The 18450-nt window shown below is 47.3% G+C and overlaps 11 protein-coding genes across 11 annotated transcripts; 6 read left to right on the forward strand and 5 right to left on the reverse strand.

Annotated features, from left to right (window-relative positions):
• Positions 1–275: 275 nt before the first annotated feature.
• Positions 276–3300, forward strand: EDB93DRAFT_1130531 (exocyst complex subunit Sec15-like-domain-containing protein). Its single transcript, XM_041448926.1, has 12 exons — positions 276–833; positions 885–1179; positions 1234–1355; positions 1405–1671; positions 1724–1825; positions 1880–1989; positions 2038–2095; positions 2154–2237; positions 2289–2443; positions 2494–2782; positions 2838–2978; positions 3033–3300. The coding sequence occupies exons 1-12, from the start codon at positions 342–344 to the stop codon at positions 3252–3254; spliced, it is 2337 nt and encodes a 778-aa protein (XP_041310112.1). The 5' UTR covers positions 276–341; the 3' UTR covers positions 3255–3300.
• Positions 3301–4443, reverse strand: EDB93DRAFT_1130534 (ARF/SAR). Its single transcript, XM_041448927.1, has 6 exons — positions 4273–4443; positions 4194–4204; positions 4063–4144; positions 3918–4010; positions 3639–3865; positions 3301–3585 (listed from the first exon to the last, which is right to left on the reverse strand). Exons 1-6 carry the CDS (start codon positions 4325–4327, stop codon positions 3508–3510), a joined length of 546 nt encoding a protein of 181 aa, XP_041310113.1. The 5' UTR covers positions 4328–4443; the 3' UTR covers positions 3301–3507.
• On the reverse strand, positions 4444–5623 carry EDB93DRAFT_1130538 (ADP-ribosylation factor). Its single transcript, XM_041448928.1, has 6 exons — positions 5383–5623; positions 5317–5327; positions 5184–5265; positions 5042–5134; positions 4766–4992; positions 4444–4718 (listed from the first exon to the last, which is right to left on the reverse strand). Exons 1-6 carry the CDS (start codon positions 5435–5437, stop codon positions 4638–4640), a joined length of 549 nt encoding a protein of 182 aa, XP_041310114.1. The 5' UTR covers positions 5438–5623; the 3' UTR covers positions 4444–4637.
• Positions 5624–6365: 742 nt separating this feature from the next.
• On the reverse strand, positions 6366–7498 carry EDB93DRAFT_126966 (protein-tyrosine phosphatase-like protein). Its single transcript, XM_041454297.1, has 4 exons — positions 7309–7498; positions 6973–7241; positions 6865–6918; positions 6366–6809 (listed from the first exon to the last, which is right to left on the reverse strand). Exons 1-4 carry the CDS (start codon positions 7359–7361, stop codon positions 6670–6672), a joined length of 516 nt encoding a protein of 171 aa, XP_041310115.1. The 5' UTR covers positions 7362–7498; the 3' UTR covers positions 6366–6669.
• A 972-nt stretch (positions 7499–8470) lies between these two features.
• EDB93DRAFT_126971 (uncharacterized protein) lies at positions 8471–9476 on the forward strand. Its single transcript, XM_041454299.1, has 2 exons — positions 8471–8735; positions 8787–9476. Exons 1-2 carry the CDS (start codon positions 8706–8708, stop codon positions 9192–9194), a joined length of 438 nt encoding a protein of 145 aa, XP_041310116.1. The 5' UTR covers positions 8471–8705; the 3' UTR covers positions 9195–9476.
• A 43-nt stretch (positions 9477–9519) lies between these two features.
• Positions 9520–10661, reverse strand: EDB93DRAFT_1247926 (uncharacterized protein; the record flags this gene model as incomplete). Its single annotated transcript, XM_041452649.1, has 3 exons — positions 9520–9746; positions 9797–10401; positions 10462–10661. The coding sequence occupies 3 exons, from the start codon at positions 10659–10661 to the stop codon at positions 9520–9522; spliced, it is 1032 nt and encodes a 343-aa protein (XP_041310117.1).
• A 114-nt stretch (positions 10662–10775) lies between these two features.
• EDB93DRAFT_127117 (survival motor neuron interacting protein 1-domain-containing protein) lies at positions 10776–12352 on the forward strand. Its single transcript, XM_041454336.1, has 4 exons — positions 10776–11007; positions 11054–11219; positions 11277–11750; positions 11802–12352. The coding sequence occupies exons 1-4, from the start codon at positions 10850–10852 to the stop codon at positions 12159–12161; spliced, it is 1158 nt and encodes a 385-aa protein (XP_041310118.1). The 5' UTR covers positions 10776–10849; the 3' UTR covers positions 12162–12352.
• Positions 12353–12814: 462 nt separating this feature from the next.
• Positions 12815–13500, forward strand: EDB93DRAFT_1247928 (GPI-anchored small secreted protein; the record flags this gene model as incomplete). The annotated part of the gene is made up of 3 exons (XM_041452650.1): positions 12815–12979; positions 13035–13279; positions 13329–13500. The coding sequence occupies 3 exons, from the start codon at positions 12815–12817 to the stop codon at positions 13498–13500; spliced, it is 582 nt and encodes a 193-aa protein (XP_041310119.1).
• Positions 13501–13547: 47 nt separating this feature from the next.
• Positions 13548–15167, forward strand: EDB93DRAFT_127065 (Quinolinate phosphoribosyl transferase). The gene is made up of 6 exons (XM_041454322.1): positions 13548–14023; positions 14077–14217; positions 14292–14368; positions 14413–14520; positions 14576–14836; positions 14894–15167. Exons 1-6 carry the CDS (start codon positions 13812–13814, stop codon positions 14974–14976), a joined length of 882 nt encoding a protein of 293 aa, XP_041310120.1. The 5' UTR covers positions 13548–13811; the 3' UTR covers positions 14977–15167.
• Positions 14994–16321, reverse strand: EDB93DRAFT_1081104 (uncharacterized protein; the record flags this gene model as incomplete). Its single annotated transcript, XM_041445592.1, has 4 exons — positions 14994–15482; positions 15538–15961; positions 16018–16082; positions 16136–16321. The coding sequence occupies 4 exons, from the start codon at positions 16319–16321 to the stop codon at positions 14994–14996; spliced, it is 1164 nt and encodes a 387-aa protein (XP_041310121.1).
• Positions 16322–16403: 82 nt separating this feature from the next.
• On the forward strand, positions 16404–18450 carry EDB93DRAFT_127041 (uncharacterized protein). The gene is made up of 7 exons (XM_041454316.1): positions 16404–16662; positions 16714–17004; positions 17063–17545; positions 17592–17608; positions 17658–17865; positions 17921–17998; positions 18049–18450. The coding sequence occupies exons 1-7, from the start codon at positions 16603–16605 to the stop codon at positions 18241–18243; spliced, it is 1332 nt and encodes a 443-aa protein (XP_041310122.1). The 5' UTR covers positions 16404–16602; the 3' UTR covers positions 18244–18450.

The raw sequence follows: 18450 nt of genomic DNA on the forward strand, positions 1-18450 counted from the left end.
ATGCCTCGAGTAAAGTTATTGTCACTATTCACGAACCAACCATCATCTCGAGTCGATGTCGTGAATAGGTTTTCAGTGACAGTCTCCCTCAGAGTGCGAGAGTTTTGAATTGGATGACACTAACAGACAATTTGTCTGTGAGTACGCTCGTAGTACCATTACAATCACCATATTGTGGTGTCACAAGTCATATCGCTGGTACGGGATGAGCCGCTAAACCTCGGACATCCAGGACCACGTGGTGGGTGGACCAAGTTATTTGTATCAGAGGCTATTGCCAAACAAACACCATCCTGGCACCCAAATTGGGACATTAATATTGTATTGCAGACGTTGTAACGATGGCTCCTCAAAGGCGCCCACAATATACCCAGGAGAACATCGACCAGCAGCTGCAACAAATACATCTTCTTGATCCGTCCTCGTCTTCCGAGAACCTTGAACAACTCGGACCTATCATCAAGCAAATTCATGCGAACCGTCAGCAGGAAGCATACCTGCGCAATCTTCAGGCTCTCATTGCGACAAAGGACAGCGAGATCGAGCAGATATGCACAGACAATTATCAAGAATTTATTTCCTCCGCTTCGACTCTTTTCACAGTCAAGTCATACACTAATAACCTCAGGGACAAGATCACAACTTTGGACGCCAGTGTATCTCAGGTCGGTCGAGGCTTGGTAGAGAAGAAAAGAACTTTACTGCAGTCCAAGAAGACGGCATCTAAACTCGATGAAGCAATTGATACCCTGCAAGCCTGTTTGAAAGTCCTGGACGTTGTGAATCGAATTGGCGAATTGATTAAGGAGGGTAAGTATTGGAGTGCCCTGCGGGTATGTAACGCCACCACTGTAGCTCTTGAAGTGACTGAAACCACCCAATAGTCATTGGAAGACATACAGAGTATGCCTTCGAATTCACTGTCTCAGACGCCATTCTACCAACATCTCCTGTCCTCTCTGCCTTCGCTGCGGATTCAAATACAGAATGCGGTTACGGCCTCTATGAAGCAATGGTTGCTGGAGATTCGGAATGTCAGTGGGCTAGTTGGCAAATTGGCATTGGAAGCAATGGACTATCGGACGCGCAAGTGGAGATCACGTCGGGAGAAAGATCCTATGCTGAGGTTGAGCCGTGTTGGAAGCGCAGTGGAAATGGTGATCCAAGAGCGGTCCGATAGTGAGTTATATAATTTCCCCAAATTTAATTGGTCGATTAATATCTTGCTGTTAGTCAATGTTCTCGACAGCGAGAAATTGAAGGTTGATTTCACGCCTCTTTACCAATGCATACATACCTACACGACGTTGGATTCGATTGATGACCTGCGAAGATCTTATCAAGCAGATCGTAAAGTGCGGCAGTGCTCTGCTTTTTCTTCTCGCTGACTCAATATATTTCCAGGCGCAATCAGACCTTATTTTACCGGATCCGCTTCCGCTCGCCTCCCTAGTTAGCCTAACTCAAGAAATATGCGGATTTTTTATCATAGAATCACATGTTCTTGAGACAACTGGCAACTTCCGTTCTGAGAGGGAGGTCGAGGAGTTATGGGAAGCGCTAGTTGCACGCCTTTCTTCAGCTGTTAACGCGTCTTTGGCAAACGAGACTGACCCAGATTCTTTTTTGAGGGTAAAAGAGTGTCTCATTGGATTCGTCACGACACTAGAGGTATGTATCTGATATTATTTACAAAACTTCAAAAGGATGACCGCCTTGCTAGTCCTACTCGTATGCCACCCAGTCACTGCATTCACTCATCCTTACGCTGTTCGAGAGATATGCCGGCCTTCTTGAAGACCAGTTCAGTCGTAGGTTCGATGGTGTATGTTATGCCAGTTTTTTCTTTCGTCAATCACGCTCAAGATTTACAATCCAGATTTTCCTCCAAGACGACCATCTCCCAATGCAAGTTACTATACCGTCAGAAAGAGATTCTGTGCTTGCAGTCGTATGGTTGGACCCGTCAGAACAAGACGCTCTTTTCAAGTATGTCATCACATCCTTCTGGCAATAAGCAGCTCAAGGGCTCCGTAGGAGCGATCTCCCTCTCAGTCTACCATGGTCTCAAGGTTTTTTCCTGTGCTGCCAAGATGTAATGTGTTATTGTTGCCACTCCATTGTTGAGCTCATTTGTAAATATATACCTGCAGATCCGAAACTTTATACAAAAGTTTTATCACTTTGTTGATGGAGTATCACAACATCATGGCAATATTGACGAACTATTGAACAAGGTGAGCATATCGTAGATCATAATGTCAACCTAATCAAACTTGATCGGACAGTCGCTAGACAAGCTGCTTGCACACCATATCAGCAACAGTATCTCCAAGTGCTTAAGTAGCACGTCAACGCTTAGTCAAGTTGTTCAGATTGTTTCAAATCTCGAGCATTTTGAGGTTGCATGTTCGGAACTGGAACGTTCACTAACGAGTCTCCGGTAAGATGTTCGTGATAAGTCATCTATAATCCTCAAACCCCTTCCACCAGATCGACGCAGCGAGGTGGTGCTATCCGGCTGTCTTCTTCCTCTTCTTTCGCCAACACCATCACCCGCGCCCTTAATCGCGTGACGGGTCTTATCACCTCCAAGCTAGATGACTTCTTTGATTTGGCAGAGTACGATTGGACGCCGCAATCCCGCGAGGACACACCCAGCATGTACTTATATGAACTTATCAACTGGCTCACGACAATTGTGGACTCTCTCGTCATCAAGGAGGTATACAAGGACGAGGCATACCGAGGAGCAGTTGGATATATCGCCGAGTGCTTGATGGTGCGTAGGTGGTTTCGTTTCACTATGCGGAGCGCTCATGGCTTATCGCAACCAGAACTTCATGGTTGGGTCTGACGTCCCAGCGATGAACGAGAACGCCATTTCAAATATTTTGGTGGATATAGAGTTCCTAGAAGGGGAATTAACCCGGATTGGCCGAGGTCATCTCAGCTCGGTTTTCGCTGAACTTCACTCGGTAAAAACCTACCCACCCTCCTTTCAGGCTGGGCTAACACTATAAATACTGTAGATGGCGTCAGTGATATTGAAGGACGCCGTGCAAGACTATCTAATACCGCAGGTCCGGCAGACGGCGTATTTAGCTGTCCGACCCAAAAGACTCCAGACACTCCTTGAGAAACTAGCCAGGTACGGGTCGAGTCGGCGTGACGCCCAATCACGAGAAAGGGGGGAGAGACGGAGGAAGGAAGCAGATGCTGTTGGGCGGGTATTTCCTGGAGAAAACCGATGACGAATGTTGTATACCCTTTCATGTCGAGCCTTGCAATGTGCACCACATTTTGATCCGTTTTGAGAGCAGTCAATACCAGCCTCTAAGGCTCAAAATTTACAGGACACATAAAAGAGAAAACGGGTAATTCAAGAGGGAGTGTAAGCGAAGGCAGAGAGTAAAGAAATATCAGGCGGGCGCATAATTTTCGATATCGTAAGGATCGGGAGACAACGCGTGCAAGATCCAAACACGACAGAAAATCACATATCGCTTAAGACCGACGCTTAATGTTGGTCGCCAACCACTCCAGACCCTCATACAGTCCATCACCAGAAGTGGCACATGCAGCCTAATGGCGTCTACTGTCAGCGGATCTAGTGATTTGGGAGATAAACGACGGACCTGGATATACCACGTTCTCTGCCTAAGAGCTTGTAATCCAAGCTTGTCAGTGATCTCCGCTGCATTCATGGCGTTGGGGAGATCTTGCTTGTTTGCGAAAACGAGGAGGAGAGCATCCCGCAGCTCATCTTCGTTCAACATCCGTTGAAGTTCCTCACGAGCCTCCGATACACGTTCCCGATCGTTCGAGTCAACTACGAAGATGATACCTTGCGTGTTCTGGAAATCTAAAGAAATCTAATAAGCTCGGTGATGACCGTAGACGGAAAGACGGCATACAGTGCCTCCAGAGAGGTCGGATCTTGTCCTGTCCTCCGACGTCCCACACAGTGAAGGAAATGTTTTTATACTCGACAGTCTCAACGTTGAATCCTGCAGCAGAATTAGAGGATTTTGTATCTTAGGGAAATGGAAACAAGCTTGCCGATGGTGGGGATGGTAGTTACTATCTCGCCCAGCTTGAGCTTATACAGGATGGTAGTCTTACCAGCGGCGTCAAGACCGACCTGGATGAAAGTTAGTAAAGGGCATCGTGACTCAAGCTCAATTTCCGACCATCAAAATTCCTGGAAGAAGGTGCAATGTCAGTTTCTAGTCGATATCGGGGATCATGGTATAGATGGAGGGGACTTACGCATCTCCTTTTTGCCAAAAAGACCAGCAAGGAGACGTGACACCGAAAGACCCATGTTGAGCTAAGAAGTGTAAGGACGTTAATGAGTTGTAAACTGAAGGTTAAGAACAAGTTTGTCGTCGTGTGCGAACAACCCTTTTGAACTCCGCCGGTGGCGTCCCTTCTTGGTTCTTCCACGTCTGCCCTCATCGTCGACTATTAAACTAACTCAGCCTTGACGTGGATCTTGAGCTTAAAGGGGCCATACAGCAAACAACAAATGCCCTCTCCATGACCAAAACTAACACTGCACTATATTGTGGATATACTACGAAACCCAATTTACTGTCTCATCCTACTGAATCACATAGAAACATCATGATGATCTACCAACGACGCTTCTTGAGATTGGTTGCCAACCAGTCTAGGCCCTCGTACAGCCCGTCGCCCGAAGTTGCACAGGTAGACTGTCGCACATCAGCGCAGGGCCGCCATACGGATGAGGAATGCATACCTGTATGTACCACGTTTTCTGTCCGAACCTCCGCAACTCTAGTTTATCGGTGAGTTCACTTGCGCTCATAGCGCCAGGCATGTCCTGCTTATTCGCAAACACAAGCAAAAGCGAGTCCCGTAATTGATCATTGTTCATCAGCATGCGAAGCTCTTCTTTCGCTTCTGAAATGCGATCGCGATCGCTGGAATCGACCACAAAAATTACGCCCTCTGTGTTATTAAAGTCTGGATATCAATGAGAGACCATTTGCCGACCACAGAGTAAATGTCCTACAGTACTGCCAAAGAAGACGAATTCTTTGTTGACCTCCGACGTCCCACACGGTAAACTGGAGTTTCTTGTATGCAACCGTCTCCACGTTGAATCCTGCATTTACGTGGTAAATAAGGCCGTTAGGTCACACTAACCCATTTACCTATTGTAGGAATGGTTGTGACGACCTCGCCAAGCTTCAGCTTGTATAGAATCGTTGTCTTCCCCGCATTGTCGAGTCCAAGCTATTGATTCTGTGAGTACTAGTTTCGACATCATCTCGTTCAGGACAATACCATCAGTAGTCCTGTAGGATGTGCTAAGCAGCCCGTTTTGATTGAGATTTTGTGACTGCCACTTACTTGACTCCTGTTGGGTGAATAACCCTGAAAAAATATGAGAAATAACAAGTCCCATGTTGACGTTTGGAAGAGTTTCTGTGGCGATTTAATCGTCTCACCATGGACGCTTTTTATTGAGTATTCTCGCGACACGTTCGAAATAGTTTTCAATACGTGTCCCTGGTAGACTGCTGCGCTTACACGATTCACCTAGATCCTGACTCCCAAATTTCGACAGCTGCGGTGAGATACCTGGTGTGAGTCATTAACACTATTACTGGTTGCCTCACAGCTCTGGCCTGAGAGCTACTATAGAGGCTGTACTGGGGCTGTAACCATATAACTTTCGCACTACAGGATTTACTCAGTATTTAAAAACATACAAACAAAAAGTGCGCAGAGGCTGGAGTCGAACTCAAGGTAAGGTAGAGATTGCGGCACTGCAGGACACTGTCAGATTATGATCTCGTTTACAGCTCTATAGTCTTGATGATGACTTCATTGGGGTAGCTGTCTTTCAGATTCCTTTAACATTCATTGGATTTATTTCAATTCTTTTTCTCATGTTTTTGCATTTTGATATAGTTTTTAGTATATACTTTAAAGAGAGAACTAATAAGGGAGTTGTATTGGGATGGCGATATTGCCGTCGCCGTTATGACACCTGGGATCAAATACTGATATATGAATTTATGACGAGTTTTTGACACCCCAAAATCGACCCCAAGTCGATAACATGTTAAAAATGTGTCAAACTCCAGAGATTTTTAATGTAGTTGAGGATCTTCGGGGTCCAAGTCGGGGTGCCACTTGGTATTGGTCCAAGCCATTTGATACGTGCATAAGCAATCGCAGGTCGAGAGGACCGACTGCCAACTGGACCGACTTATATATCCATAGATTCATGATGAGATTAGCTTTGATCACAGCCTCAGATTAAGATCTAGTACTAACGGCTATATGACAAAGTCGATCTTACTGAGGTCGGATTTGTCGGTCATCGTGGCAGGTCTGGACATCATAGTAAACAGCAAGGTAACATATAACGCAGTGCGAGAGCGATGAAAAAACATAATACAGAGTAAAGCCAAGCTACACGGAAAACATGATGATGTTGTAGGAAAAGATACAAAAAAACTTGTTATACAGCAAGATAAACGATCCACTATGAACGATTCACTGTGTTCTGTAGAAGTACAATTGGAGTGTCTAATGATCGAACTAGGAAGGTATGCAATTGAGTGGCTTTGGAAATTAGCTTACTTTTCCAGGTGTGCCGCCATCTCAATTGAGCGACAACCCGGTTTCTTAAGTGCCCTTTAGGGCGTTGTTGACCCTCTGCCGCCACGAGAGGTAAATTCCACAGGAGGGGCTGGGCGCATATCTGCAGAGCTCAAAAAGAACCAACTGCTCTTGAAAACCAGCGTTGAACCACACTTGTTCGCGGGCTAATTTATGCCAGTGAGTCTCAGCATACTCGCCGAAAAATATAGTGGAGCCGACCTTTTCTAACTTCGTCCATGGCACGCGTCGCGTTTATGCGTTTCGTGTACATAACTAGGAGAGACATTCAGTCAGACCACCGCTAAGCTGAGCAGGAAGACAACTGACGGTATGCCGCGACTACTGCTGCGCTGCGAGATAAACCCTGTACGCAGTGTACCAATACCACTCCTCGGGCTTGTAGGGCTCGGTCAATGAACTGACATACAGCAGGCATATGTATCAGGAGATCAGCGGTATCGACATCCTCTACAGGAATTCGGAGAAAGGTAATTCCACTTTCGGGCAGCTCGGAAGGGATGGGGTCGTTGCAAACGGAGACGATGTGAGAAATATTGCGCTCCGATAACGACCGCGGTGATCTTGCTGCATTGATACTGGATGAAGAAACCACAAAATAAGAGTCTGGACTATACAACAGTCCGGAAACCGTGGAATGCTTACTTTCCAAGATACAACTTGCCCTCAATGATTGTGTCGACGTTCTTCCAGCCCATGTTGTCTAGTTGATTTGTCTTGTAAAATCTGCGAGAATGTCTAAGGTCCTGCTCAGAGTCGTCGTTGGTTTTGTACCTCCTCGTACATGGAGTATTCTGCCTTCCGAACACGGCTCGGAGAGGATGGAGTAGCCGTGTTTTTGGTCACCATGGCTCAGTGTTCTGTGAGCTAGAAAGATGGCGGTGTGGTAAACGGGTTCATCACAGCCAATTTCGAGCGGGACACGAAAGAGACATGAAAGCAGTGTAACGTAAAAGTCAATTTGACAACAGTTATGAAAAGCGCGTTCACCGCCACCACAAGCCATGACGCTGAAAATAAACTACATTTTTTGAGATCACTATTAACGAGACGGATGTGGCTTACGTGATGTCCGGGGGCACCCTCCAGAGTAATCCTGTGCTATTCCCTCCGTCCTTGTTCGCAAGCTGTAGAAGTAATTATCCGAATAAGGCAAGTGTGACGGTGATACGCGAGTAAATCCGTGAGCATCCGGGTATTCCAGTCACCCGAATCGCTCAAGCCCACCACAAGCTGACAGGTGGCAGGTCATCTCAGCGGGACCGTACGTGTCGGTGCATCACAGCATGCAAAAAGGCTATCTTCGAACAACGTCATCGAATATTTCACACCCGAGTCTCTATGATCATCGTGAGTGCTTGCCGTACTGGTAATAATATGCGAAACATGCCAAAGTTTGCGGCCTTGCGAATATTGGAGCGAATTGTGTTGATAGAAGGCGTGAAGAGCGGAACATACAATAAAAAATTGATAAGGACCGGGAACTGGACGTACCTAAAGCCGCAACCTTTGCGAAGATTGTGGTCAAACTTGAAAACATTGGCCCACTTGTGTTTGGCCCCTGTTGCCGCACCCGTCCGATACAGCAAGAACGGATAACATCACGGACCGTTGCAAGACCATTGGTTACGGTGTTACTTCACTTTATTGGCGCGCTTATGGTGCTGAAAACCGAATTGATTGCCCCAGGGGTGCCACGTGATCCAAGGACGGAAGGCGTTTGCTTCAGCACCCTGTAACATGAACACTAAATTTTGATGCTGGCTGGCGTCGACCGTGGCGGCGACACGGCGTGGTTACCGTGGCACCTGTCCAGGAACATGCCTGAGGAGTGCTGATATCACGTTCCGGCGGCCACCCGGCCATGGCCGAATGGCGTGTTTTTGGAATTTACTAAGGCCGCCAGCCTGCCAGCTCCTGCCAGGCGGCCAATTACTGACTCACATATAGTTATTAAAGCATGCTCAGCATCTAGAACACATCTCGCTCTTATCAATCTTTCCCTCGTGTCACTATCAGTACTCTACTAATATCTCGTTGCGATGACATTCGAGGTTGTGTGGAAATCATCAGTGAGTTGGTCCTAAAGTTCTTGTCTGTGAATTTACTAATGACCAGTAAAGCACTACCACTCCGACGGTCGTCGCCGGAGTAGGCCTAAGGCTTCCACCTTCCATGGATGGCTAGTCAAATGGCGCGCCACATTTAGTGGAAATGAACACCTTCGACGAGAAGGTATGCGCGAAATGCGCGAAGCTAAAGCCATGCGGGAATACAAGCGACAGCAGAAGAGAGCCAAGAATGTTCCGGCAAAGCCGGGACTGTTCTCAAGGTTCAGCTTTGGGAGCACAAAGACAAGACGAACCGACCGACTGGCTCGAGGCTCACATAGTTCTCACAGGAGCTACAGCAACCGACAAGCGGTCCTTGTGAGAGCTCCAATCAGCCGACAACCTACACGACAAAGTTCACGACAACCTTCATATAATTCTAAACGAGATGTCGCGCGAATTAGGTCTTCCAAAAAATGATCACGCTACTAATTCTGACATGTTGAGGTACTATCTATTATCATAATTATGTATTTGAACACTCCACCTGCAGGGACTTATTTATCACGGAAGTTATGTAACTTATACTCGCCTCTCTGTATATGATAAGACTCAATGACGGTCAACTCGGAAAGACAATGTGAGGGAAGGGGACTACATTTCAATGATATGCAATAAATCGCCAGGTACATGACAGTCTCGGACCGGGTCCTTAGCTCCAGTAAATGAAAAATACTCGTGGATGTGAGATATAGATCTGCGAGGACAATTACGAAGTGTATAAGCGAGATTTTAACTGTCCGCCTCAACTTTGAAGAGTATGCCTTTTCTTTTTGCGCCTTTTGCGCTTCCTCTTGGAACTATCCGGGTTGTCATCCTTACCGGATCCATCGCCTCGGTCCGGCGGACCGTGGAGGTTCAGCAGCGGAACAGTTAGACGCAGAGCTTCTAGATGTTGAGACGTATGCCGAAGTGGTAGAGGATATCGAGTCGATGTATCCGGAGTATTCAATTTGCCATCCCGTTTCAACTCTGTGCTGTTGTTTACGTTCCTGTATTGAAACGGCAGAACAATGACTCACCGGTTTGTGAAGCAGCCATGGAAAATGGACCGGACGTCGAAAATGAAACGGAAGACAATTCGCTGCCGACAGGAGGTGAATTAACAGAGAGACTCTGATTGCCGGATCGATCTGGGGTAGTGATAGATTGTAGATGGGGGATCGCCTGCTCCTGGAAGCCCGTGCTTCGTTCGCTGCCAATAGCAGAGTTTTTACTTGGGTTCTTCCCCCTCTTCTTCGCAGACGAATCCGAGTTAATGTTACTCGCTTCAAGCGAAGACGATATGAAAGCAACGTTGTGTCCTTGTTCCAAATCATCACCCCCGGTCTTGTCATCCTCACCATCCGCCTGCTGATGCGGGGAGCTCGGCTTATGGGTTGATTGCGTGACAGAGTTTCCACTCATTTTCGCTTTCGTCTTTGATCTTACCGCGAACGGATCAAGTTTCATTTTCTTTCTAACCATCCCTCCCCTTGTTTCCTCGTCTTCTGAATGATGTTCCGTCTGGAACGTAGTGTCATCTTTAGTGGCACGTTTAACTCCTTTCCCTATCAAGTGATGCTTTAGGCGCGCGGCATCACGAGCTGTTGTAGAAGATTCCGGTATCGGAGCACCAACACCCAGTCTGACCGGCGATATGATGTCAATCGTAGAAACCACGACCGTCATGTATACTATAACGCACCTAGGAGGCCTACGTAGTTGCTCGTCGAGTAACGTTTGGGCGTTTACTGTGCTTTTGCTGAGATTAGCTTTATGTATAGGCTTTATCCACGATGAGACTAGATCTTCTGCAAATAACATGGACATGTTGATTTGGGCCTGCAAGGTTTCTGTGTCAATGTCATCGTCAGCTATCGGGTCCATCGTTTCTGTCATAGACATCCTGCAAGAGATAAACAGTGAAATGTATGGAATCGTAGGTTTGAGGCATGCAGAGAGACTAGAAGCACCCCTGTATGCAATTTTTTGGAGTTTGGTATCATTTCCCGCGGTCCAGGACCATCAACTTGTCATACCAAATATCTTCTTAACTTGAAGCTGGCCACTCACTCGCCATACGCAAGGCTGAAATGATCTCCATGGGTCTCAAACGCAAATGGGAAGATGCAGAATATGATTCAGACGACGATGAACCATCTTTTGGAAAACAAATATTACCCGTGGCCAATCTACCTATGAACTTTGATCGCGAGCCAGAAGATGGACTGGAGTATCTGTTCACGGTCAGGTAAGTTGACATGATTGCGTTTGGTTCTTTGTTAACACTTCTACAGACGTGATGCACGACGGCTACCGCACGTCACGAGGGTCACTAACCCGTATGAACTGCCTGAACCTGTCCCGCCGCTTGATTTCGTGCAACCCGAGAGCTCACACAGCAACCTTCCCTCGGAACTTTGGCGCTCTACTTTCTTAACACACTTTCGAAATCTCAGGAAGGTAACTGGGTGCTGTCAGGCTTGTGTGCCTCAATGAGTAATAAACTTTGACTTCCAGAATATCGCTCAACCAACCATCCACGTGCATATCGACCCTCATGGGTCACGGAAGGCTATGCCAGATAAGAAAGAAAGAGACTTGTGGTGGACATTTCTTGCCGGTTCACCGGAGTCGGACTGGAACCCACCCAAAAAAACAAAGAAAATGCCGAAGAAAAATAGATCCTCCGGTCGTGTGTCAGCATTTTGCGACGAGTTAGAGGTGGAATATGGCACCAATGACCAGAAAAATTGCTACGAAATTCACGAGACTTGGCGTATCAATTCAGAGGGTGACGTTGAACTCGCGGAGGATAACCTAGCAGATACGCCATCATCCGCAGTTCAGACACATTCAAATGCTTTTGGATTATCCATGTCGCCAGCGGAGACAGAATTCAGAAACACGAGTCCCCTATCGACTCTTCCAGGCCCGGAACAGCTTTGTAGCTCTCGTGAGATCACCCCTTCATTGCTGCGAAAAATAGATCATGTGCGTATGACAACGCCTTGTTACAAGCGTTTCCAGCTAAATTGAGTGCAGAATTTGTCCCTTCACCTTCTCATGTACTTCGCACACTGGATGAACATCCACCTGCAACATCCCACTGAACCAACCTTTACGATCCTCGAGAGTCATGCACGTTGGATGTTTGCGTTGTTGGCTAAAGTGGAAGACTTTATCTCAGCAGATGACATGAGTCAACTTAGGAGCCTAGCCCGCGCTTGTTTGGAGCTACTTGTTCGGCGACAGAAAGCCGAGGAACCTGGAGTGCCTGATAACATGTCATCTAAGATTGCCATGTCTGAAACATCGTGTTGGATAATTTTCACTGCCATCTCTGGCATATGGGGACAACGTGATCTTTGGCGGGACGCGGAGACGTTATTGGCGAGTACTTAATGTCACAATGCTATATTACTGACTGCCTTAGAGCTAATTCAATGGCAATTATCCGTGCTAAGCGGACTGCTGCTTGAGCTCGTGTGCACGGCAAGACGGGAACCTCGTTATTTGTGGACTCTCGCTTTCAGTTTCAGGTCGCAAACATGATTGTAATTGTGTTTGACGCGCGAAGTAATGAACGACCGGTACTTCATTCCGATAGTGTCGGGCGTTCTCTGCGCATTGTACTCACCGGTGCTCGTGCATGGACGAAGCCCGGGCGTTAGGCCTATTTTCTGCCTCGGGAGCCCGAACAAGGAAGCCTAGAATTATCTCTCGCGTTTATCATACAATGAAACGTTTGAACCCCCTATCATCGATGTCTTTGATCACTGGATCATGCTGTTTGCTAATGCACGGGCTGAAAACTCCTTGAGCTTGATGGCCATTGTCAACATCAACACGCATGCGGTCTTGGCGATCTATCCAACCAAATTTAATGCGACGTGGGAATTTCAACACAGGATATCCTATTCGGGTCGGTATCAAATTTAGAGGCGAGACTAGGCGAGACTTTTTAATTGCCCTTTGACTACGTTCGTTACCTTTCAAAAAAGAAGTCAGCCCTTTTTTTCAACCCCCACCATCACCTGCTCACTGCTTCTGCAAGCATGCGCTCCTCTGTCGCTATCCTTTTGGCGTCCATAGCATCGGCTTTTGCCTACGAGGTCACCTCTCCAGGTGATAGTGAAGGTTGGACAACTGCTGGACCCAACGTCCTGACGTGGGAGCGCGTTGACACCGACCCATTGAACTTCACGGCGGTGTTGACCAACGTGGCATGTGTATTGGCATGCGCTCTACCGAAAAATTCTAATCCTCTTTGCTCAGAACTACGGTGTTATGAACCCTCAGGTTCTCAACGCACTTGTTGACGGGACTCAGAGCTCAATCGTCTGCAACGCTCCAAGTGGAGGCTGGCCAACGGGCGCTGGCTTCCGTGTCAACCTTGCTGCAGATGCTCAACATCTCGACACCCTGCTTGCTCAGTCCAACCAGTTCGACATCAACTCGACGTCGACTTCCTCAACAACGGGTTCTACCACAAAAACTTCTTCTACTGCTACTTCTCTTTTGTAAGTTTTATTATATATCTAGTTATTGTCTCTAACCATTTCTTCATAGCTCCGGCACCACTGGCACAGTTCCGACTACTGCTGTGGCAGCGTCTACCACCAGTTCAGATACCAGCACTACCCCCACTAGTAGTAGCGCAGCTCTCCTTGGAATGAAAGTGGAGACAGGTCTCCTGACCGGCGTTGCAGCCTTCGTTGCCTTCATCACCACTCATTTCTGAACATTTGCGTAAAGACAGACTATCATTAGACACTTTGGTATTTTCTCATCGTGTAGTGGTTTTCTTGGGTTTATGGTTGCTGCGATATGAACAATCTTCCCTGATACCCTTCCACCTCGTTGCAGCAATTCATTCTTCATTACTGTATCGTACATGCTTCTCGTCTTGCTCTCGAGATTTGTCGATAATCGTATTCAGTGATAGCTTTCTCACCACTGACCGGGTGGGGTTAGTAGTCTCCCGTTTCAGACATTGAAGAAGTCCGAAGACGGCGTTCCTCTTTTTCTCACCTCGCCTCCTGAGCTCCAACAATGTCTAACAACTCTTACGAACATCTACTTCCTCCCAGCTGGAAGACTCAAGTCACGGGCTGGCTTGCAGAGGACACGCCGTCATTTGACTACGGCGGTTATGTCGTGGGTGAGGTCCACCGCGAAGCATTTCTTTTTGGAAAAGGCAAACAAACAGCGGTCTTGGCCGGACGGCCCTTCTTCACTGAAGTCTTCGCACAGCTTGGATGCGAGTATGTTCTCATGTTAACGACATCAATTTGCTGTGATTTGATGGGACCTGCAGGGTTGAATGGCACTTGCAGGAGGGCGAGACTTTTGAGCCCATCAAACATATCGCTACTGTTCGAGGCAAAGCAAGGCACCTTCTACTTGGCGAGCGTATCGCCTTGAACATGCTTGCGAGGTGCAGCGGCATTGCAACGAAGTAAGCTGCGCGATTACTCTGACCGTACCTAATACCTATCATGTTTACGTTTACGTCTGCGTCTTCCTGGGAAGATCTAAACGCATCAAAGATCTTGCAGTAAGCTATGGTTACGAGGGTATTATTGCTGGGACCAGGAAAACAACTCCCGGTAAGCTGCCCCTTCAAGCAGCTTGATTCGCTCACAATCACCAGGGTTTCGGTTGGTCGAAAAGTATGGAATGATTGTGGGGGGTATTGACCCTCACCGCCATGATCTTTCGAGTATGATCATGCTCAAGGACAATCATATATGGTCATCTGGTGCGCCTCAGTCTACGTAAGGACTTAATTAAAGACCAGCTGATATCACTCCAAGGATCGATCACCGCTGCAATCCATCAGGCTCGCGCGGTGGGCGGCTTTAGCTTGTTGCTTGATGTGGAAGTTAGTTCAGAAGCTGAAGCAGATGAGGCAATCGAAGCAGGCGCTGATATCATCATGCTGGATAATATGGAAGGGGAACATCTCGTAAGTGTCGCTCGAAAGCTCAAGGAGAAGTGGGTTGGGAAACGGAAGTTCCTCTTCGAGACGAGCGGTAACATCACCGAGGCTAACCTGCAAGAACGTGCAATCAACGGTTAGTGCACGTTTGCTTCTTGATGATCTTTATTTACCATAAGCCATGCCGTGATAGATATCGACATCCTCAGCACAAGTGTTGTTCATCAGTCCGTCCAACACATAGATTTCAGCTTGAAGATCCAGATACCTCATTAACAGACATTGATTATACATTATGTGTATACTTGATCATGGAGATCGAAAAGTCGAAGCGCATTCAAACCCAGGATGTTGGCTTGATATTCTGGTTTAGAATCTGCACCAGCCATTTTCCGGATGGCTGCCAGATTGCTTTCTACGCTTGGCCACTTTTGGCTCGCTTCAAGTGGCGGGAAGAATGGATGATCAGTACCAAACAATAATCTGGTGCTTCCTACTAGAGGATCAACAACCTCCCCACCATTCTTGAACTTGGATGCACGAGAAATGGATCGGCTGACGAAAGTCAACTCTTCGGGCCCGTATGCAACAGCGTCGAAATAGAGTTGGCCGAGGTAATATCTTAAATCATGTTTCAACCTATTCGCAACGATAGGATCATGTTGGATGCACGAGGCCAGTCGAGATGACAGCTGAGGCAAGGCTCCCCCAGAATGAGCTAAGAGTAAACGGAGGTCTGGGAAACGATCCAAAACGCCTGACAGAATGAGGCGCGTGATGGCCTAAACATCGACGTAAAAACTCATTCTCAATCATCAGTCGCAAAATAACACCCACAATGGTTGTCTCGAAAGGAAAGCCCAAGGCCAGTGGCAACACATGTCCATTATCATTCTCTCCAAATGATGTACTGTCAACGCCATAATGTGGGTGTATGAAGACAACGAGCCTCGCTGCCTGAATAGCGTCCCAAACTGGGTCCAACGCATTGTCATCGAGACCCTTCCCAATACCTTTAGTTCCCATGATGATGCCTCGGATGTGAGGGAGTGATTTAATATGTTCTATAGTTTGAATGATGGTAGACACTTCTACATCCGGGACGAGAGGGAGAAGGCCGAAGCCATAGAGTGTCTTGAGACCAGAGAACCCCTCGGCAGGGGGAGAAGTTGCGCAATACTCTTCAAGGTCATTGTTTAGTTCGTGAGCTAGCGTCTGAGCGCGATCCGCTGGCAAAAAATCGAGCCATGGATTGGCTGAACTGCCGACGAGAATGGTCAGTTACTCCGTACTATCCGGGGAAGCGAACGAACGAACCTCACGAATGAGATGTTTATACCATGCTTCCGCATGAATTCAAGCTTCTCATCCCGATCCCAGTACTGGTATGGTCTGAGCGAATGTGCTTGCACTCAATTTGAAATAGTAGACATACCTGAGGACCAACTGGACGACCACCACTTGGCTCTCCATTCAAAATCAACAATCTTTCTTCAGTCTTGACTCCATTTGTCCAGTTCAAGATACGGGGAGCAGAAGTTCTTGCACGAAGCTCAGCTGCGTACTGGGGCAAGTAAACATGGGTGTGCACATCAACAATCGGATGCCTTATGTTTGCCATCCTCGTGACGCTCTTGAGCAGTTGAGTCATAACGTACTGACCTGGCTTCACTGGATTCATCGGTCGATAAGGCCGGTGAGTTGCCAAACACGAGCTGGGACAAGTTTTTATAGATCTGGGCGGCCGCTGATGGCGGCGCAGTAATAGAAAGTGGTATTCATGCCGAAACCTTTTCTGTTGAATAGTCACGTACTCAAGGGTTCCATTTACCATTTGTCGGGAACGTCAACACGCAGGCATGCTGGTCACCAGCCGGCTAGTGCTTTTACTTCATAACACTCATGACCAACGAACCGCGGGCGCATTCCCCGCTATCCAGAGTACGCGGAGTTCATGAAGAGGTCTGTAGCTTTTTTCTACAATATCAACACGGTCACTCACAATGCAGCCAGTGGATGCAGATCACAGATTCGCTCCGCCGTATAGGCAATGAGTACAACCAAATAGTTATCGACTCAGTGGACAAATCTAGAGCGCATGAAATTCGAGCTACGGAATGGGAAGCCAGACATCATGATGTTATCACGGAGAACAACACCTTCAGAGCTCATAACGAGGAATTGAAACGTCTGCTCGAGCTCAGCAAGCCCGATGTAAGCAGCGCGATCGAGGGCAGAGACGCCGCATATCGTAAATTGCGACATGTACGGCGTGTAATGCGCGATCTCTTTGTAGACTTGCCGGTAACGCATCTACCTTCTTTGCCGAATTCCATCCCTGAGATCAAAGTTCTTACTTCAGCCCGATTTTGGAGATAGCCCAAATGAAGCCGCTTCACTGCTGTTGCAGGCAGAGCCCCAGCCACAATACAAGGACATTAGTGCCTCCTCGTCCCCTGGCCAAAGCCGCAGAAATGACACGTCCTCTAACAGCTCTGGTTCTGGCGATACTGCGCGCCCGATATCTAAGGGAAAGGAACGTAGTGCGCCCAGAACCTCGATGACTGTGCCTATTTCATCTCCAACCTCAACTTCATGTTCTCGCGCGTCAAGGACAAGAGGAAGCGGAGTTGTGTCTAATCTCAGTAATCAGCAGAGATCATCTGAATCCAACAGCTCGTCCGAGCCTTCTGTGGATTTGTCCGTACATGCCGCGAAAAGGTCTTCTGGCGGTGTCGACGATGTTTGGAAGCTGTCTTCATCTCGCAGCCCCCGGTGTGCGGAAGTCATTTGTCCTGTCGACATGCAATTTTTTCAGGACCAGCTAAACCTAGGTGAAGATACGGTCAGTAGTCCGTGCATATCATTTGTATAATCTAATGTTTAGACAGATATATTCTCTAGAAAGGTGCCTAGTTTTCTTACAAGCAGTGCACCCATGTTGAGCCGATAATCAGCCTTGGACAGGCGGATGAACATTGTTTCCCTTTACAGATTGTCGACAACATGGCATTTGTCCATGATCCGTTTTCGATGGACGGACCAGGAGAATCTTTCTTGATGAACTGGGGCACCCCAGACGCCAACGAGACAGTCCATGCGTACATTGTCAAGAACCGTCCAAGAGACCGTGTTCTCCATACGTTTACCTTTCCTGTGAAAAGGGTAAGCTGCCAATCAGAATCAAGTTCTGATCATCTTATCTGGTCATGTATAACAGGGAGTTTGGTATTATATTGGCGCCCACAAATGGAATGTAAAGGACCTTTTCGAGGTCTGGCCCACTTTGGGTGATAAAGTAAGTCTGAGGAACCTGTACCAGGGTTGTTGACTCTAATTTTCGTCAAGGCTAAGGAAGTCGTTACCGGTAAACTGCAGAAACGTTGCAATCGCAGACTCTCCCCGCAAGAAATCGTTGAGATGATTCAAGATGGGCGACTGCAGCAATTCTGTGTTCAAGTGAGCAGTGGGTCATTGAAGGACCTCAGTCGAGCATTTGCGAAGACGAGCTTAGGTTATGAAGGAAGGAGTGTTACCCAATGATCCTAATGATATCGCAATGTCTTTTTTCGTTGCCATTTTTTTTATACTTGGTGCACCGTTTGGTGATGTGATGGAGGACAGGATTTGTACAATATAATATCGCCGTTTCGTTGCCATGTTTTATACTTGGTGTAACGGTGATTTACAGCGGAGAACACCACGGAAGTCGGAACTGGATTATTAATGAATTACCAAATTAGACGGGTA

This window comes from Suillus bovinus (assembly GCF_016758785.1).
Source record: "Suillus bovinus strain UH-Sbo-P2 chromosome Unknown EDB93scaffold_12, whole genome shotgun sequence".
Classification (NCBI taxonomy): Eukaryota; Fungi; Basidiomycota; class Agaricomycetes; order Boletales; family Suillaceae; genus Suillus; species Suillus bovinus.

Bases quoted from the DNA above. Each gene is read 5' to 3' on its own strand.
- EDB93DRAFT_1130534 (XM_041448927.1), bottom strand. From the start codon at position 4,327: ATGGGTCTTTCGGTGTCACGTCTCCTTGCTGGTCTTTTTGGCAAAAAG. The intron at 4,011-4,062 runs GCAAGCTTGTTT...ATTCTGCTGCAG, and splicing joins AACTACCATCCCCACCATCG to GATTCAACGTTGAGACTGTC. The intron at 3,866-3,917 runs GTATGCCGTCTT...AGATTTCTTTAG, and splicing joins CCGACCTCTCTGGAGGCACT to ATTTCCAGAACACGCAAGGT.
- EDB93DRAFT_127041 (XM_041454316.1), top strand. From the start codon at position 16,603: ATGACCAACGAACCGCGGGCGCATTCCCCGCTATCCAGAGTACGCGGA. The intron at 16,663-16,713 runs GTCTGTAGCTTT...CAATGCAGCCAG, and splicing joins TACGCGGAGTTCATGAAGAG to TGGATGCAGATCACAGATTC. The intron at 17,999-18,048 runs GTAAGTCTGAGG...ATTTTCGTCAAG, and splicing joins GGCCCACTTTGGGTGATAAA to GCTAAGGAAGTCGTTACCGG.
- EDB93DRAFT_1130538 (XM_041448928.1), bottom strand. From the start codon at position 5,437: ATGGGACTTGTTATTTCTCATATTTTTTCAGGGTTATTCACCCAACAG. The intron at 5,135-5,183 runs GTAAATGGGTTA...ACGTAAATGCAG, and splicing joins CACAACCATTCCTACAATAG to GATTCAACGTGGAGACGGTT. The intron at 4,993-5,041 runs GTAGGACATTTA...ATTGATATCCAG, and splicing joins TCGTCTTCTTTGGCAGTACT to ACTTTAATAACACAGAGGGC.
- EDB93DRAFT_127065 (XM_041454322.1), top strand. From the start codon at position 13,812: ATGTCTAACAACTCTTACGAACATCTACTTCCTCCCAGCTGGAAGACT. The intron at 14,024-14,076 runs GTATGTTCTCAT...TGGGACCTGCAG, and splicing joins TTCGCACAGCTTGGATGCGA to GGTTGAATGGCACTTGCAGG. The intron at 14,218-14,291 runs GTAAGCTGCGCG...CTTCCTGGGAAG, and splicing joins TGCAGCGGCATTGCAACGAA to ATCTAAACGCATCAAAGATC.
- EDB93DRAFT_1130531 (XM_041448926.1), top strand. From the start codon at position 342: ATGGCTCCTCAAAGGCGCCCACAATATACCCAGGAGAACATCGACCAG. The intron at 1,672-1,723 runs GTATGTATCTGA...CCGCCTTGCTAG, and splicing joins GATTCGTCACGACACTAGAG to TCCTACTCGTATGCCACCCA. The intron at 2,096-2,153 runs GTAATGTGTTAT...ATATACCTGCAG, and splicing joins TTTTCCTGTGCTGCCAAGAT to ATCCGAAACTTTATACAAAA.
- EDB93DRAFT_126966 (XM_041454297.1), bottom strand. From the start codon at position 7,361: ATGGGCTGGAAGAACGTCGACACAATCATTGAGGGCAAGTTGTATCTT. The intron at 6,919-6,972 runs GTCAGTTGTCTT...TGTCTCTCCTAG, and splicing joins AGCAGTAGTCGCGGCATACC to TTATGTACACGAAACGCATA. The intron at 6,810-6,864 runs GTCGGCTCCACT...GGCATAAATTAG, and splicing joins CATGGACGAAGTTAGAAAAG to CCCGCGAACAAGTGTGGTTC.
- EDB93DRAFT_126971 (XM_041454299.1), top strand. From the start codon at position 8,706: ATGACATTCGAGGTTGTGTGGAAATCATCA. The intron at 8,736-8,786 runs GTGAGTTGGTCC...TGACCAGTAAAG, and splicing joins AGGTTGTGTGGAAATCATCA to CACTACCACTCCGACGGTCG.
- EDB93DRAFT_127117 (XM_041454336.1), top strand. From the start codon at position 10,850: ATGATCTCCATGGGTCTCAAACGCAAATGGGAAGATGCAGAATATGAT. The intron at 11,008-11,053 runs GTAAGTTGACAT...ACACTTCTACAG, and splicing joins GAGTATCTGTTCACGGTCAG to ACGTGATGCACGACGGCTAC. The intron at 11,220-11,276 runs GTAACTGGGTGC...TTTGACTTCCAG, and splicing joins ACTTTCGAAATCTCAGGAAG to AATATCGCTCAACCAACCAT.